The 14,413-nt window shown below is 47.9% G+C and overlaps 7 protein-coding genes across 7 annotated transcripts; 5 read left to right on the top strand and 2 right to left on the bottom strand.

The window, feature by feature from the left end:
* Positions 1–1,568: 1,568 nt before the first annotated feature.
* Positions 1,569–2,790, top strand: BDW43DRAFT_252612 (putative mitochondrial ADP,ATP carrier protein (Ant)). The gene is made up of 2 exons (XM_032039834.1): positions 1,569–1,943; positions 2,000–2,790. Exons 1-2 carry the CDS (start codon positions 1,704–1,706, stop codon positions 2,561–2,563), a joined length of 804 nt encoding a protein of 267 aa, XP_031903164.1. The 5' UTR covers positions 1,569–1,703; the 3' UTR covers positions 2,564–2,790.
* Positions 2,690–4,130, top strand: BDW43DRAFT_252687 (uncharacterized protein). The gene has a single exon (XM_032039835.1). The coding sequence runs from the start codon at positions 3,018–3,020 to the stop codon at positions 3,828–3,830; it is 813 nt and encodes a 270-aa protein (XP_031903163.1). The 5' UTR covers positions 2,690–3,017; the 3' UTR covers positions 3,831–4,130.
* Positions 4,131–4,733: 603 nt separating this feature from the next.
* BDW43DRAFT_252703 (uncharacterized protein) lies at positions 4,734–6,289 on the bottom strand. Its single transcript, XM_032039836.1, has 2 exons — positions 6,235–6,289; positions 4,734–6,022 (listed from the first exon to the last, which is right to left on the bottom strand). The coding sequence occupies exon 2, from the start codon at positions 5,967–5,969 to the stop codon at positions 4,836–4,838; it is 1,134 nt and encodes a 377-aa protein (XP_031903162.1). The 5' UTR covers positions 5,970–6,022; positions 6,235–6,289; the 3' UTR covers positions 4,734–4,835.
* An 869-nt stretch (positions 6,290–7,158) lies between these two features.
* On the top strand, positions 7,159–8,470 carry BDW43DRAFT_268164 (uncharacterized protein). The gene is made up of 4 exons (XM_032041091.1): positions 7,159–7,468; positions 7,578–7,706; positions 7,822–8,071; positions 8,163–8,470. The coding sequence occupies exons 1-3, from the start codon at positions 7,190–7,192 to the stop codon at positions 7,984–7,986; spliced, it is 573 nt and encodes a 190-aa protein (XP_031903161.1). The 5' UTR covers positions 7,159–7,189; the 3' UTR covers positions 7,987–8,071; positions 8,163–8,470.
* An 836-nt stretch (positions 8,471–9,306) lies between these two features.
* Positions 9,307–11,593, top strand: BDW43DRAFT_268160 (CAIB/BAIF family enzyme). The gene is made up of 5 exons (XM_032041090.1): positions 9,307–9,517; positions 9,689–10,048; positions 10,096–10,394; positions 10,467–10,967; positions 11,022–11,593. Exons 2-5 carry the CDS (start codon positions 9,691–9,693, stop codon positions 11,550–11,552), a joined length of 1,689 nt encoding a protein of 562 aa, XP_031903160.1. The 5' UTR covers positions 9,307–9,517; positions 9,689–9,690; the 3' UTR covers positions 11,553–11,593.
* Positions 11,594–11,882: 289 nt separating this feature from the next.
* On the top strand, positions 11,883–12,613 carry BDW43DRAFT_268157 (uncharacterized protein). The gene is made up of 3 exons (XM_032041089.1): positions 11,883–12,106; positions 12,207–12,424; positions 12,492–12,613. The coding sequence occupies exons 1-3, from the start codon at positions 11,926–11,928 to the stop codon at positions 12,516–12,518; spliced, it is 426 nt and encodes a 141-aa protein (XP_031903159.1). The 5' UTR covers positions 11,883–11,925; the 3' UTR covers positions 12,519–12,613.
* A 3-nt stretch (positions 12,614–12,616) lies between these two features.
* Positions 12,617–14,072, bottom strand: BDW43DRAFT_268155 (40S ribosomal protein eS19). Its single transcript, XM_032041088.1, has 4 exons — positions 13,935–14,072; positions 13,490–13,553; positions 13,367–13,427; positions 12,617–13,307 (listed from the first exon to the last, which is right to left on the bottom strand). Exons 1-4 carry the CDS (start codon positions 13,962–13,964, stop codon positions 13,019–13,021), a joined length of 444 nt encoding a protein of 147 aa, XP_031903158.1. The 5' UTR covers positions 13,965–14,072; the 3' UTR covers positions 12,617–13,018.
* Positions 14,073–14,413: the final 341 nt, after the last annotated feature.

The raw sequence follows: 14,413 nt of genomic DNA, 5'->3' as shown, positions 1-14,413 counted from the left end.
AAAGCTTGAAGGTGGAATTTTCATGGACACGTATGTATCAATAATACCTAATAATATCCGAGGTAGTTTGAGGTACAGTACGGAGGACACATGAGAAACCTTGGAAGTAAACTAAGGATAATATATAACTGAAAATGAGGGATTTAGCCATGGTCAGCCCTGCCAGCCAGAGAGGCTGATATCAAAGATATCGAAGCTTGAACAGACAGCAAATAGGAGAAATGGAATGAATACAACTAGTCCGGAGTATTATTCAAGATGTCTAGTGCTATTCAAACGGTGTATGAACGCCATGGCAACCGATAGCCGGCGACGCACACGATCAAGTCTACTCCGAAGCTGCAGATACACAATTACCAATCCCGTACGGTTCTTTGGTACATCGAGATCCAGTGATCGTCTTTAAATTGGCTAGTCTAGTTTCCTATGGTGTATGGCGAAAATATAACTCAGTCAAAAGACCTAATCATGCCGCTTAAATTTTTAATTTGCCATCGGATACTCGGGACCAAAGGAAAGAAGGGGATTTCCCCGTGTGGGTGTGGGTGAGAGTGTCTGTGTTGTGAGCGTGGGAGCGGAGAGGCTCTAATTGTTTGTTGGTTCACTCAGGACGGGGAAATGGGAAGAAGCAAGAGAAAAAAAGTTTCCCAGGGAATATGGAACCTTCTCACCGTACAGTATCAGACACCCTAATCGGTATGCATCCGAAAATAACCAAAAACTGATATCCCCTCCTTGAGACAAAGGATATAATTATAGAAATACGATTTCTTCAACATATGAATATATAAAAAGAAAGGACCAAATAGTTCCAGATAGCTACGGAGTATGGAAACTAAATCGTCAGGATTTTTTTCCTTTTCTTTTTTTGGTCTCATTTCGGCGGTATTGAGAATTACAGAACCAGTCGGAATGGTTTCTGGAGCGATCGGGAGATATCGGCTCTGGTTGCCTGGGCCAGCATTAGCGCCGGTTCCAGTTTTTTTTTTTTTTTCTCCCTGGACTGCCGGTCGCTGCCACAGCGAAATTGGCCAGAGAATCCAAAAGCGGTCTTAGCGTCTCCGCTCGCTTCTTCCCGCTTACAAGAGTCTTCCCTCGCTATTTTTTCCTCCCTTCCCCTTCCTTTCTTCTCTTCCTTCTTTCATCCCCTGTGAAAGTGTCCTGTTTCCTTGACACTCTCTTTCCATCTCCTCTCTTTTGTGTTTAATTTTTGTTATTCACGACCGTCATCATGGCCCAGGGTGACGTTAACCAGGGCGACAAGTCCGTTTTCGGCATGCCCGTAAGTTACTACCATCACGCCGTTCTGCTTGTCAAATCTCCGTATCTCGCGCTTCCAGGTCTCAATGGATCGTACTGCACTTGCTGCATTGAATCGACCATCGCAGCCATGTGGGAATATGAGATGCCGAAGATTTGACGGGAAGAACATGCCATTGTTCTTGGGATTGCTCGCTGACAGAATTTTTCACAACAGGGATTCGTTGTCGACTTCCTGAGTATGTTTTTTCTGAACACCCCTTGATCGATCAGCCAGAGGCGAATCGACCAATTCCCATCAAAAAAGAGATCAGAGGATCCCTAATCCCGAAGTCAACACGTACTAACTGATTTCAACAGTGGGTGGTGTTTCCGCTGCCGTCTCCAAGACTGCTGCTGCCCCTATTGAGCGTATCAAGCTCCTCATCCAGAACCAGGATGAGATGATCCGCGCTGGTCGTCTTGACCGCAAGTACAACGGTATCACCGACTGCTTCAAGCGTACCGCCGCCTCCGAGGGTGTTGTCTCTCTCTGGCGTGGTAACACTGCCAACGTCATCCGTTACTTCCCCACCCAGGCTCTTAACTTTGCCTTCCGTGACACCTACAAGTCCATGTTCGCCTACAAGAAGGAGCGTGATGGATACGCCAAGTGGATGATGGGTAACCTTGCCTCCGGTGGTGTATGTATCCCTTAAGACCGCGTGCGAAATGAGCGATAGCTAACAATTGATATTAGGCTGCTGGTGCCACTTCCCTCCTCTTCGTCTACTCTCTCGACTATGCCCGTACCCGTCTTGCCAACGACGCCAAGTCCGCCAAGGGCGGTGGTGACCGTCAGTTCAACGGTCTCGTTGACGTCTACAAGAAGACTCTTGCTTCTGATGGTATTGCCGGTCTCTACCGTGGTTTCGGTCCCTCTGTTCTTGGAATTGTTGTCTACCGTGGTCTGTACTTCGGAATGTACGACTCCATCAAGCCTGTTGTTCTGGTTGGTCCTCTTGAGGGTAACTTCCTTGCTTCCTTCCTTCTCGGCTGGACTGTCACCACTGGTGCTGGTATCGCTTCTTACCCTCTTGACACCGTTCGTCGTCGTATGATGATGACCTCCGGTGAGGCCGTCAAGTACAACTCTTCCTTCGATGCTTTCCGCCAGATTGTCGCCAAGGAGGGTGTCAAGTCTCTCTTCAAGGGTGCTGGTGCTAACATCCTCCGTGGTGTTGCTGGTGCTGGTGTCCTGTCCATCTACGACCAGGTCCAGCTCATCCTCTTCGGAAAGAAGTTCAAGGGTGGCTCCGGCTAAGCGATTGATTAAGTTCAATTCGTTTTTGGATGTGAATTCAGTGGGGAAAAGGGGGGGATCTGGCGTAACTGCCAGATGCTGAAAATTAGAGATATGCGTCAAGGAACTGTGTACTCTTGAGCATAGAGCAGTGTGATATTCCCTTGTACCAGTTGTATTTTACTGTCTGCAAGTTTATTTTATTTCCTTTTCTTCTAAATATGCTTATTCCACAGTATATTATGCGATTTCCGTAGGCTGTATTTTCGGCCACCCTGAGCGATTGAAAATTCTGTAAGGCGGTCAGTTACCATCACATGACAGCTACCTCACGTGGGCCCTCCTTCCTATGACGTCTACTGCATGGAGCTACAATTGAATAGTTCTCTAGCTCCCTTGTGATAGCTTCTTGCTCTAGTCCTCTTCAAACATGCTGTAATTTGCGATATATTAACTATCCCCTACAGTTTCAATAATGACCACATCCCCAACCACAGCTGGGGATAACCCTGGCACTTCATCCTCCTCAACCTCATCTCCAGTTCCAACCTCCAAGCAAGACGACGGTGAACCACCAACCACCTCAGCAACATCGACCGCACCACCTTACTCCCCAATCTACGCCACAGCCCAACCGGCCAGTCTGCCTTTACACCCAGTCCCAGCACCAACCGATCCCCCAGCAGCACCTATACACCAACCCCCAGAACCGGCCACCACAACTAACGCCGCGACCACAACTACTAATACCTTACCTCCACCCCCTCAACCCGGCGCTCAACCACATCCTCCTCCACCAGAAACTCAACAATCAAAAGACTCCTCTCCCTCAAACCCTCCAACCCCCAAACCAGCCGACACCCAACAAGCACAATCACCAATCGCGGCAAGTACCCAACCTAACCCTACCACTCTTCCTCCTAGTACTATCACTACTACTCCCTCCTCGTCCAACACCAACCCAACCACCCCCAGATACGGCTACGGCTACAGCTCCTCCTCCCCATCCCATCTAACCCAACGCCACCACCACCAATCGCACGTCCCGAATTCAACAACGACTCCCTACGCCTCCCTCTACCAACCGCCCACTAGTACAACCAGTACATCTATCTCGGGGCCTTCGTCCCAGCTACCACTCCACTTTGCAACGACCAATACAGCGGGATCGACGGGTGAACCAGGGTTCCTGGACAATGCGAAGGCGTGGCTCTGGAGCGCGGGGAATAAGTTGGCGGAGGTGGAGGCGGAGGTTTGGAGGAGGATTAATGATGCTCATGATAAGTAGGTTGCGGTGATCGTGTACTTGTGGGGATGAGGATGATCTACTAGTAGTAATCCGGGGGTGGGGGATCCTTACTGTGGAAATTCTGGCCATTAATCGGGATGGGTGTTTTATTTGGTTTGTTTGGAAATAAATCTCTGGACCCAGTGCTAGTACTGTTGCTTTGATGGGATTGGTTGGGATGGATGTAGTTCTTTGCTTTACTGTGACTTGTGCGTTGAGATTATTGGTTGCTTATATTAGTTTATTCTTGTGTTCTAGGCATGCAATGGTTACTAGGATCAATAATAGAGCTATGGTGTTAAGGGGCAGGATCTATATCACGTAGCCAATAATATAGGGTCGGTGGAGATGTGGAGCAACACTCACACGTTCATCCGATGATCTGATATCGGGTTTATCTACCTGGAATTGTGGAGTGATGAGGATAACAAGCTCTCTTATATATGACTTGTCGCCGTTGAAGGCAGACCTTGATTAACTCTATTTAATATTTCCATCACCGCAGGGCTTGCCCCCAGTCTTGGATGATGCCATCAGTAATTTCGGTACCTGCCCAGAATCATATATGGACAATAAGTTGAGATGATACAACTCGGTATGTTATAATGCAAAGCAGAGAGCAGAGATGTTCGCCCGATCATCTAGGCATATGCAATGAACAAAGGGTAGCAGGATATTAATCGAAGTCACTGCAAAACCCACAATTGAACAAAAAAAAAAAAGAGGAATGAATGAATGCCATGTAGGCATAATGCAATAACTTGCAGTCTCCGCTGCAAAGTTTTTATAAGAAAATACCATATGAACGCCAGTTCAATTCCAAGTCCCAATGCATCATAGCCAGCACGTCGAACCGGTCGAGCCTGCTGGCACGTCCCTTTGAAGGGCAAGAGTCGTAGAACGTAAAAAAATATGCTGGAGTCATGGACCAGCCACGGAGCTCTGAAGTATGAACGCAATGGGCCATAATCTGACCGGTCCTTCCAAAACGCCCGTCCATTCACATTACATAGAACCAAGACGCAGAAGAGCCTCCACTGCGGCGCGCTCTTGGGTATCCCCTACCATGCCTTCTGGGAGGGAGAAACCAAGCTGCTGAATAGGGGGCTTGCGCGGCGCAGATTTCGCTAACGAGGATGCTGCAGGCCCACCACCTCGCAGTTGAGGCGACGAATGGTGTCCGTTGACGAAACCACCTCCGCCGTTCAAAGACCGCGCACGAAGCGCTGCAGCGCCTATTTGTGCCCAATCCTCTTCGTCGGTGACATCCTCTTCACCCCAATCCTCATCCTGGACCTCATCTTCCGGGGCCTCAGAAGATGAACAGTATTCATGCTCGTTCCCATCGAGAGACATCTTATCCGCTTCATGCTCCGAGATAGGCCCACCATAATCCATCTCTGTAAAGGAGAAGACAGCCGAGTCGCCCGTTAAACTGGATCCATATGGCTGCAGACTGCCTCTCTTCGCAGGAATCTGTATGCCTCGTTGGGAGAACGAATTCGAGAAGCTGGATGGTGGCGACAAGTTCTGCTGCTGCACATCCCGCGAGGGTTCGCCACGACGTTGTGCGTCCCAACGACCCCATCCAACTTTCTCGAAGATAACGTCATTTGCAGGGCCACCATTCCTCTCATCATTGCCTCTACCCTCCAAGGCCGCAACGACCAGTCGTCGGGCTTTAGCAGGGGGGATTCGGGAGAATCCCGGCACAGAAGTGGTTAGGTAGCCCATGACATGGCGAATAGCAAGGGGACCGTGCTGCAGCAAGATCTCCGGTAGGTGATACTTGGCGAGCATGCCAGGGGTTATTGCCCCGGCGCTTTCAAGATCACGAGCGTCCGAATGATGCTGATTCTGGCTGGTTGCATCGGCGTCGCCCAAATCAATATCGGAATCAACGTGTGATGTGGCAAAAGGAGGAGATGCGGGCTGTCTCACATCCTGGCCCTTGAAGGCCTGGGGGGCAAGATTCGGAGAGATGGAGTTGGGGGGAGTCGGTAACATGGTAGGATGTCCCGAGCGAGAGGAATCGCGGCCACCAGAGGTGAAGCCAGAACGAGGTTTGGGAATATCAACAGAGGCCGTCTTGCCAGCAAGCGCCATCGCAATGCTAGAGGTAGTTGTTTGAGCAGCCATGATGGGAAGAATGATGAATATTATTATTTAGTTTGGAAGTTGTGGTGGCTAATCTGTTATCACATGAGTCAGACGAACAAATCCACCAACCAGAAGACACGACGGGGGCAAAGAATGGAAGAGATGCTGACTGGATACCTAAAAAACTGGGCTGTGCTTATGTACAGAGTATGTACAACGGGAAACCATGGAAAAGTAGAAGACCAAAATGTTGGAACAAAGACGAGAGGAAAGAGGAAGTTGGAAAGTAAAGTAGGAGACTTACGGCACACTGGGTGAAGACTTGACCGCAGAAGTAGAGATGTAGCAATGATATGATACGTCAGGGCAGATGCGATGCGACGCGCTAGTTCAGATAGTCTTCTTTAAGGTACGCGACCGTCGGAACCGAAGAGTTCAGGAACGAAGTAGAAAAACCAACACGTAGAATGGTATCTGATCCTTGGTGGTGGTTTGATCCTAGAGAGGAGAGGACAAGTGTGATGAAGGGAGAGAGAAAGAGAGAAAGAAGGAGGGGGGAAAGTAAGGAGCAGCCCGTCAGGAATAATAGTACGAATAATAATAAAAATAATAATAGCAGCAGTCGTGGATGGAATGTCAAGTCAGGCGGCCACAAGAGTGACTGCCGGATGATCAGCAGGCAAAGAAGGTACGGTATGAGTAATACCTTGAACTTCCGGATCCTTACTCCTATTATGGGGTGGAAAAAGGGAGGTACGGAGTAAAGGGGAGAGGGGGGAAAGTACGGAGTACATGGTTTAAAATGTACTGTACATCTTGTAGGCCAGTGCGACCTTCTTATCTTTCTTCTACCTCCATAGTCCCCATACTATAGCGGTAACATTGAATACATGGCGCCGTACGAACAGGAGCCGTCTATCGTATCGCGTGGGCCTGTTGATTGGCTGACACTCCTTGGGCCCGCCTCAGACAGCGCCGGGACCGTCCGGAGCAACCCAGACTTCTCCGTAGTATCGTGCCCTGCTGTATGGTATTTTACACACCATGACCGGCTTATCTCTCCAGTTTCTTGTTCAAACCTCAATTCTCACACACATACAAGAATAAGAAAAAGTAAAAAAACAACCTAATAGAAACTAACAAGGTACTCTGTACTCTTTGTGCAAAGTATCCGGTACATACATTTAAATACATCTAAGTACTCCGTGGTTGTATACCACGTCATCTCTAATACCTGAGAATAATTCATACTCCATTCAATGCTCCACTTCCAAGGATACCATCAAAAAAGGAAAAAAGAAAAAAGTGACACAATTGAAAAGTATGACGATGTCGTAGTCTCCAAGACTCTATACAAAATTCCAAGTGTCCTTGGAACACCGAATGCGCTCCACTCGATTCTAACCCTCGGATACCGGATCGACGAGCATATCAAGATGCATACCTCCTGCTCGTGCACGAAGTTTGGTCGCATGAGGAAAGCAGAGCGGAACCCTATTCGATTCGCGGCACCCGATAACTTTCCTGGATTGTCACACGTGGGTGTTCATGTCTAAAACCGTTGACTGGTTGGCTTCTTTTTTTCTTTTGCCTTTTCCTCTTTTTCACCACCCCTCCTTCTTACTGCACACACTAAGTCTGCAGCAGCAAGAAGATCGTGGTCATGCAACGAATGTGATCTTGGTGTCTACTCTAATTTGCTCCAGAGAATGTAACAGAACGCTTTGCCAGTTGCAGTATGCGGGAAACCTTGTCCAGGCACTGCAATTTGAGAGGGTGAGCCATTTAAATGATCTAATCGTTCATTGGATTGATTGACGGATGAATGCAACTTGGATCTCCGTTCACCGGTAATGTATGTACGTATGTATCTGTACTAATTTTCTTCCAGGGCCCGGATGTAATTTCCAGGATCTACTGCGCCATCTTGATTTCGAGGTGGGGTCTTGAAGGATCTCAGCTTATGTCGTCACGCCCTTTTTCCTCCATAAAGGCATCATTGCCGACCTTTTTCCGCGGCTATTCGGCCCTTCCCCTCATAACCTGGGGGTTTTGAGGGGTTAAATCCCCCCATTAAGTATATAGCAAGTTGGAGCTGGTTAGAGTATCTGACATAGCACATACAAATCGTCAGCAAAATTGTAAGCCATTGAAGTGTGGGGGTGGGGTGTTTTGTGGTGGGGGGCCATGTATGTATGTATGCGCACTTAGGGCTAACCTCTCATTGATCAGTTAGTAATCAGGCACGGAGACCGGCTATTCTATCCTGCAGCGATGTTGGACTTCATTGAAGCACTAAGACTGTTCGTTTAAGTCGAATTGAAAAGCATCTGGCCTGATTATTCGCAAACCCGCGGAGGCCGGAACCCAACGCAGGTCGGAGATGGAACTTAGGGCTGCAGACAATATCTTGGTTGAATCTTACACAATAGGTTTTCATTGAAATCCAGTCTGTGATCCCCTTTGCTTCCACAGCATTTCCGTTTCACTCGAGCAAATCATAGGTTTCTAGTGTATTGGACCCACTCTGCAAATTCATGAAGTCTTTGACAATACATTACTTTCTATATTTGCCTTACGTATGTGGTTTTCCAAATGATATTAACTGGGGTGATACCAGGCACGTTCGGCCGTCCAACCGAAACTACCAATTGGCAGGACCATGGTCTAGGCTGGTACTATATTTACTACTATTATACACATCAACAGAAATAGAGAAAAGCCCATGTAGAAGATCGTCCTAAACATCTCTCTTGATCAGGTAAACGCAGACATTTCGCAGACCTGCTCAGTCTGCCTATAATCAAGAAACCTTTGGGTTGCTGTCTTCCAGACAGGTCATTTGGCGGATGGTCTCAGCGACGCCACATATCTGTTAAGGGCTCGATCGAAACATTCCTCTAGAACTCCAGCGTATGATGGGCCCAGGACAACGATTACGAAGGCCAACGGTATGACTAACGTTACTAGCAATTAGTCACAGCTAGTTATCCCTCTTTGTTCCCTTAGATGATCATTGAAACTCTCCAAGAAAAAGGATATATTCTATCTAAAGATATCTGCTCATACCTCCACTATTGTTGCAAATATATATATTTTCTACATGCCAAGTAGAGATACAGAGAATATTACGCTTTTTCGTAATGGGTCTCCATCCTTTGCAAAGGTAACCCAGTGCCTGAAGAGACATATGTTTACCTCGTTCATCAGGAGGTACATCATAATCGATGTTTATTGAACTAGGGTGATTGTTTCTATACCCTGAGAAACTGTGCCTTGGGCAACTATGCTTATATCAGCGCGTTATCTAGTTATGTATCGGGTTCCGATCTTATCGCCTCACATCCGAAAGGAACTCCAGACCCACCGCATCTTTCGGATATCAACTTTCTTTGCGGGGTTGGTCTCATTCTACATAAATGACTCTAGGCCATTTTCATTGTTGTTTGCCTCTAACTGGCAAGGTAGGTGTCCCGCAACATGTCTTGCAGGTGCCGATCTGCCACATATACAGCCATCGGACGTCGCCTCGGAATTGACCTGAAGAACGCCCACGACCAGAACCTATCTTCCGAAAGGCGAAAAAAGTAAGTCATATATAATATTCTCCGCATCCCCTCTACCGTGGGTTGGTTATAAATCCTTGCCAATAAAGTACTATATATATCTAGTCTTCTATAATTTTGCGTAGGCTTTTTGAGTCGAAGCTCCGTCTTTCCTCTTTGCGAACTCCTTCCCATTAACTATTAGCAAACCAGGCATGGGGAGTATGTATTCACCTGTCCTTGAGACAGGGCGCATCTTTTCTTTCCTTTGTGATCAAGCCGAACGTCTCAATCTTCCCTCAGAGGTGGTGAGAAACAAAGATGCAGTGTCATTCAACTCCGCTTACGATGAGGTCTACTTCCCAATCCCTTTTAAGGAGACAGAAACACTGGCTGCCCTGAAAGGAGTCGAAGGGTCAGTGGCAGCTGCTATCGCAAATTTACGCTACGGATCTCAAAAACGGAATGTGAAGGTCAACCTTGAGCGAGCTACAGCATTTGGTTGCCAGGCATACATGGCTAAGGTCGACGGACTGTCCAAGCTAGACCCGGAGGTCAAAAAGAAGTTGAAAGGTTGGGAAGATCTAACTCTGTGTAGAAGTATTAACTGACTAGCTTAGATACCGACTTTCTTGCTGCGCAGTCTAATGGCTACCGCCGGATGTCTGCGAATCTATACAGGACCAAGAAAGAGGGCGAATTCTTCCATATTCATGGCTCCCTCGAGGCTACGACGACCTTAAACATGATAGGACTGGATGGACACCGTCCAGATTTGACGGATTATGAAGAAATTATCAAAGTTATCGAGAGCCACGTGCAGAAATACACAGCCGAAGAATTGGAAGCAATGAACAAGGAGAGAAGACAGGCTGGTGTGACGGCATTTAAATACGAAGATTTTCTTAAAACTCCACATGTATGCAACACTCTCTTTGCTCATTTATGCTTATCGTTCTATGTACCAATGATGCTAATCGCGTGTGTTTAGGGTGAACTCAACGTCCAACAACCCCCGTGGAAAGTGTCCCGTCTGGGTGGTGATATACCTCCCACAGCCTTTCCTGCTAGTCGCAATGGGAGCAAGAAGATCCTCGAAGGAATTAGAGTCCTGGAGCTCTGTCGCATTATCGCCGGCCCTACTGTTGCACGGATCTTGACCGAGTACGGAGCAGATGTCTTGAAAATCACTAGCCCGAGCCTCTCAGATGTGCCATTCTTCCAGGTGGATGGTAATATGGGCAAACATGCTGCTGATTTGAACCTAAAAACGGAGGAAGGAAGACGTCAGTTTGAAATGCTTTTGGCCGATGCAGATGTCGTCGTCGACGGATATCGCCCAGGTGCTATTGAGAAACTGGGCTATGGTCCTGACGCTCTTGCCTCATTGGCAGAGAAACGTGGAAAAGGGATCGTATACGTAAATGAGAACTGCTTCGGATATGAGGGAGAATGGGCTGGGCGCGCAGGTTGGCAACAGATTGCGGACTGCGTAGGTAGACCCAAATTCATTATACTTGTAAAAATGCTTACACAGACACTGCAGGTTACCGGCATTGCATGGGCACAGGGACAGTTCATGGGTCTCTCGAGCCCTGTGGTTCCTCCCTTCCCCATCTCAGATTATGGCACAGGCTGCATGGGTGCCATTGCAGCATTGACCGGCCTCTACCATCGAGCGAAGAATGGCGGCTCCTACCATGGTAAAGCGTCTCTGATGCACTATGATTTGCTGCTTTTTGCTGTTGGAATGTACCCCGAGGAGGAACAGGACAAAATGCGAGCTGCACTGCCCCAAGAATTCTTCAAATTGAGACACTGTGATAGTGTGGACCGTATCTCATCGACTGTCTTGAAGATTATGCAGGCTCGATTCCCTCATCTCTATGACAACGAGCAAGACGCACTCACAGAGAAATGGTACTCCAAGGCATACAACGCGGATATTGAAGTTGTCCGACCAGTTTGTGAAATTGAAGGCGTTGAGAACAAGTTTGACAGGGCGTCTCGACCCAACGGTACCGACCGGGCGAGCTGGGAGGACTTCAAGGTCTCTGAAGAAGACTACAAGGCTTAATCGGCCTAGTTCGTATATAGCTCATACAATTTGTAAATCACAACTATCTCACCGCAAAACACCGTCCACAAGAAAACAAAAAAACTAGTTAAACTAGCAACAATTAAATACCACACCTACCCTCAAATTCCCACCCAAACTTCTAGTCCCCCAAATCCCACACCCACACCCACACCTCTTAAAACCAGACCATCGGATACCGATCGGAAAGCCCTACCTTCATCGGCCCGAAACAACCGCTAACTTGACATCACCAACCAAAGCATATAAACATCGTAGCTAAAACATAACTATCTACTACTCTATAGACAAATCCCATAAATATCCCCAATTATCTCCATCTAACTACAAAAACCCCCAACCCACCAACAAAATGTCCTACAATCTCACCATAAATCCCATCCTCTCCCCGCCCAACAGCGACTCCCTGATCTCCTTCCTAGAATCCTTCTATAAAACCAGCGACACCGAGTTCCTGCACGAAAAATACGTCCAGAGTTTCACAGAAGATGCCACATTAATCATGGGGTCGAAGGTCGCAAACGGATCTAAAGGTATGGTAACTGACGCCCCCAGGATCTATCTACAAGTACAGTATACGGATGTGGGGATGTTCAGCGACATAGACTAATAATGTATGTGTAACATGTGTAGAAATCCTTAATCTGCGACACGGGCTCTGGACGCATGTGAAGTCGAGGAAGCATTTTCCGACGCGGGTTTATTTTGGGGGAGACAGGGAGTTGATGCTTTATGGGACGGTGAGGTATGTGCTTAAGGCGGATGCGGAGAATGAGATTGAGGTGCCGTGGGCTGGACGGGTGGTTTTTGATGAGAAGGAGGTGAAGATGAGGTTTTATCAGGTTTACTTGGTGAGTTTTTGATATCTCTCTTCTTGTTGTGAGGGGGAGCGGCGGCTGATGACTTGAGAAATTGTAGGATCCTACGGCGCAGTCGGGGAGATAAGGTGTAGATCCATCGATCGATCGATAGACTAGGGCTTGAGTGGTAGTTTGTACATATCTACGGTTGTTTTTATATAACCTACGCTTACGCTCCCGTATGCCAATACTTGAATCCATCAAGTTGATATCACACGTGCTCTCTATTTTGGATCTGGGGGAAACAGGAGATGCTGTCGAGTCGGCTGAGGACGAGGTAATATGTTGTGAAACAAGCAGAGAGATGGGATGTCTTTGGGTAGTCAAAGGTTGGTAGATTCTCCGTAGTAGGCCCCCGAGTCATCAGGAAATTGAACATTGTAATATGCAACAATAAAGAAACTTCATTCCTCTCCCTGAGTCCATAGCCATCAATCCCACTCGATCCATGCCGACGAAGCGTACTCGACCGTTTTTCACCCGATTTTTCTCTCGGAGGCTTAAAAGCGAGAGGGAAAAAAATAAGGAAAAAGAGGCAAGGCGGAACACATCAGGACTTTTTCATTATTTTAATCGGAGACTAATTTACTCCTCGTCCTCCTCATCGTCAACGGTGGTCTTGGCGATACGGTCAAGATCACGCTGGCCGGACTGGGTAATGCGACGGCCACCCTTGTCCTCGTCGTGCTCGAGGACACCGATCTTCTCGAGGGACTGGATGACCTTGCGGTCAACGGAGCCGGAGGCATCGACGTGGTGGTTGGGGCGGGAGCCACGGTTCTTGACGGAGCCGTGGACCTTGCGGAGGCGGCCAACACCAACGGTCTTGCGGAGGTAGATGTGACGGGCGACGGCAGCGGCACGAACGTAGTACCTAGTAATTGTCAGAGATGTCGGAGCGTATGAGAGAACGAGTTGTTGGTTCAGTCGTACCAGTCAGCGTCCTGGGGAGGGAGCTCGTTGGAGCAAGAGGTCTTGACAGTGTCAACCCAGCCTGCACATAATATCAGTTTCCGATCGGCCGTCAATCATTCCAGTTAAAACAAGGTTACGAACCAGGGATGGGGAGCTTGCCCTGACGCTTCAAGAACGCAGAGTAAGCAGCAATGAACTTCTGCGCCTGTAGTCCAAAAATTCGTCAGTATATGTTCTTTACTTCATCCAATGCAGTAATTTGTGTTCCTGAAGATCCTCTTGCAGTTTTCGGATATCTGAAACTCGTAATTTGATGCGTATATCGGTGGCGCTATATGTCCTACACATCCCAATCGCAGATCCCATCAATCGATGCTTTGCGATTCGATTGAGACATATCGTTGCCGTTCACGTAAACGATTGTCCACAATATCCCAGCTTATCCAGAATACCCCAAGATTTCTGTCCCACAGCCCTGAACTCGTAACACTTGTCCTTCGTCCGTTTCCCCCTCTTCCAGATACCGGTTGCCATATCGACTTCAGGAACACATAGGTGTAGGTGCAGGGGGAACAGGACAACTTACGTCCACATCGCGAACGGTGACACCACCCATTTTTGCGACTTTGTACCTCGAGCGGGAATCGAAGGTGAACTGGAAAGGGGGGCGAGGTGAGAGGATGGGTCGTTGTCGTCGTTGGAGAGTCGGTCGGTCAGATCAAACCTCGAAATTTCGGACGGACAATCACGCGGTTTCTCGTTGTGGGTTTGTGGGTGACTAAGCTGGCGTGACCCGTATCGGGATTAGCGTAACCCTAAAAATGTGTGCCTCAGGTGTGACTTTCCTTGCAGATTGGTGGTTCGTAAAACGGGAGCGGCTAAGCTAGTCACTTCTATCTTCTAGGCTGGCCGTTGGTGAGCTTGTAGAAAGGGAAACAAGGGGAACCTGCTAAGCATTCTTCCACAACTACTCTATTCGGTGCGTGGCCGTGTTTAAGAACAGGGATGGTCGGTTATACAGAATATAGGTACGGCAATGAAAGAAAGGGTATTTATTATTATCAC

Source organism: Aspergillus alliaceus (genome assembly GCF_009176365.1).
Source record: "Aspergillus alliaceus strain CBS 536.65 unplaced genomic scaffold BDW43scaffold_9, whole genome shotgun sequence".
In the NCBI taxonomy this organism is placed as follows: Eukaryota; Fungi; Ascomycota; class Eurotiomycetes; order Eurotiales; family Aspergillaceae; genus Aspergillus; species Aspergillus alliaceus.
Note: the sequence above shows the minus strand (reverse complement) of the source record. Positions and strands in the feature narration are given on the sequence as shown.

What these genes read in the sequence shown, in the direction of transcription:
- BDW43DRAFT_252703 (XM_032039836.1), bottom strand. Translation starts at nt 5,969, where the DNA reads ATGGCTGCTCAAACAACTACCTCTAGCATTGCGATGGCGCTTGCTGGC.
- BDW43DRAFT_268157 (XM_032041089.1), top strand. Translation starts at nt 11,926, where the DNA reads ATGTCCTACAATCTCACCATAAATCCCATCCTCTCCCCGCCCAACAGC. An exon ending in GGTCGCAAACGGATCTAAAG is followed by an intron (nt 12,107 to 12,206) that starts GTATGGTAACTG and finishes TAACATGTGTAG; the next exon opens with AAATCCTTAATCTGCGACAC. An exon ending in GGTTTTATCAGGTTTACTTG is followed by an intron (nt 12,425 to 12,491) that starts GTGAGTTTTTGA and finishes GAGAAATTGTAG; the next exon opens with GATCCTACGGCGCAGTCGGG.
- BDW43DRAFT_268164 (XM_032041091.1), top strand. Translation starts at nt 7,190, where the DNA reads ATGCTCCACTTCCAAGGATACCATCAAAAAAGGAAAAAAGAAAAAAGT. An exon ending in ACTTTCCTGGATTGTCACAC is followed by an intron (nt 7,469 to 7,577) that starts GTGGGTGTTCAT and finishes AGTCTGCAGCAG; the next exon opens with CAAGAAGATCGTGGTCATGC. An exon ending in AGGCACTGCAATTTGAGAGG is followed by an intron (nt 7,707 to 7,821) that starts GTGAGCCATTTA and finishes ATTTTCTTCCAG; the next exon opens with GGCCCGGATGTAATTTCCAG.
- BDW43DRAFT_268155 (XM_032041088.1), bottom strand. Translation starts at nt 13,964, where the DNA reads ATGGGTGGTGTCACCGTTCGCGATGTGGAC. An exon ending in TCACCGTTCGCGATGTGGAC is followed by an intron (nt 13,554 to 13,934) that starts GTAAGTTGTCCT and finishes TTTGGACTACAG; the next exon opens with GCGCAGAAGTTCATTGCTGC. An exon ending in GGGCAAGCTCCCCATCCCTG is followed by an intron (nt 13,428 to 13,489) that starts GTTCGTAACCTT and finishes TATTATGTGCAG; the next exon opens with GCTGGGTTGACACTGTCAAG.
- BDW43DRAFT_252687 (XM_032039835.1), top strand. Translation starts at nt 3,018, where the DNA reads ATGACCACATCCCCAACCACAGCTGGGGATAACCCTGGCACTTCATCC.
- BDW43DRAFT_268160 (XM_032041090.1), top strand. Translation starts at nt 9,691, where the DNA reads ATGGGGAGTATGTATTCACCTGTCCTTGAGACAGGGCGCATCTTTTCT. An exon ending in ATTTTCTTAAAACTCCACAT is followed by an intron (nt 10,395 to 10,466) that starts GTATGCAACACT and finishes GCGTGTGTTTAG; the next exon opens with GGTGAACTCAACGTCCAACA. An exon ending in GGCAACAGATTGCGGACTGC is followed by an intron (nt 10,968 to 11,021) that starts GTAGGTAGACCC and finishes CAGACACTGCAG; the next exon opens with GTTACCGGCATTGCATGGGC.
- BDW43DRAFT_252612 (XM_032039834.1), top strand. Translation starts at nt 1,704, where the DNA reads ATGATCCGCGCTGGTCGTCTTGACCGCAAGTACAACGGTATCACCGAC. An exon ending in GTAACCTTGCCTCCGGTGGT is followed by an intron (nt 1,944 to 1,999) that starts GTATGTATCCCT and finishes AATTGATATTAG; the next exon opens with GCTGCTGGTGCCACTTCCCT.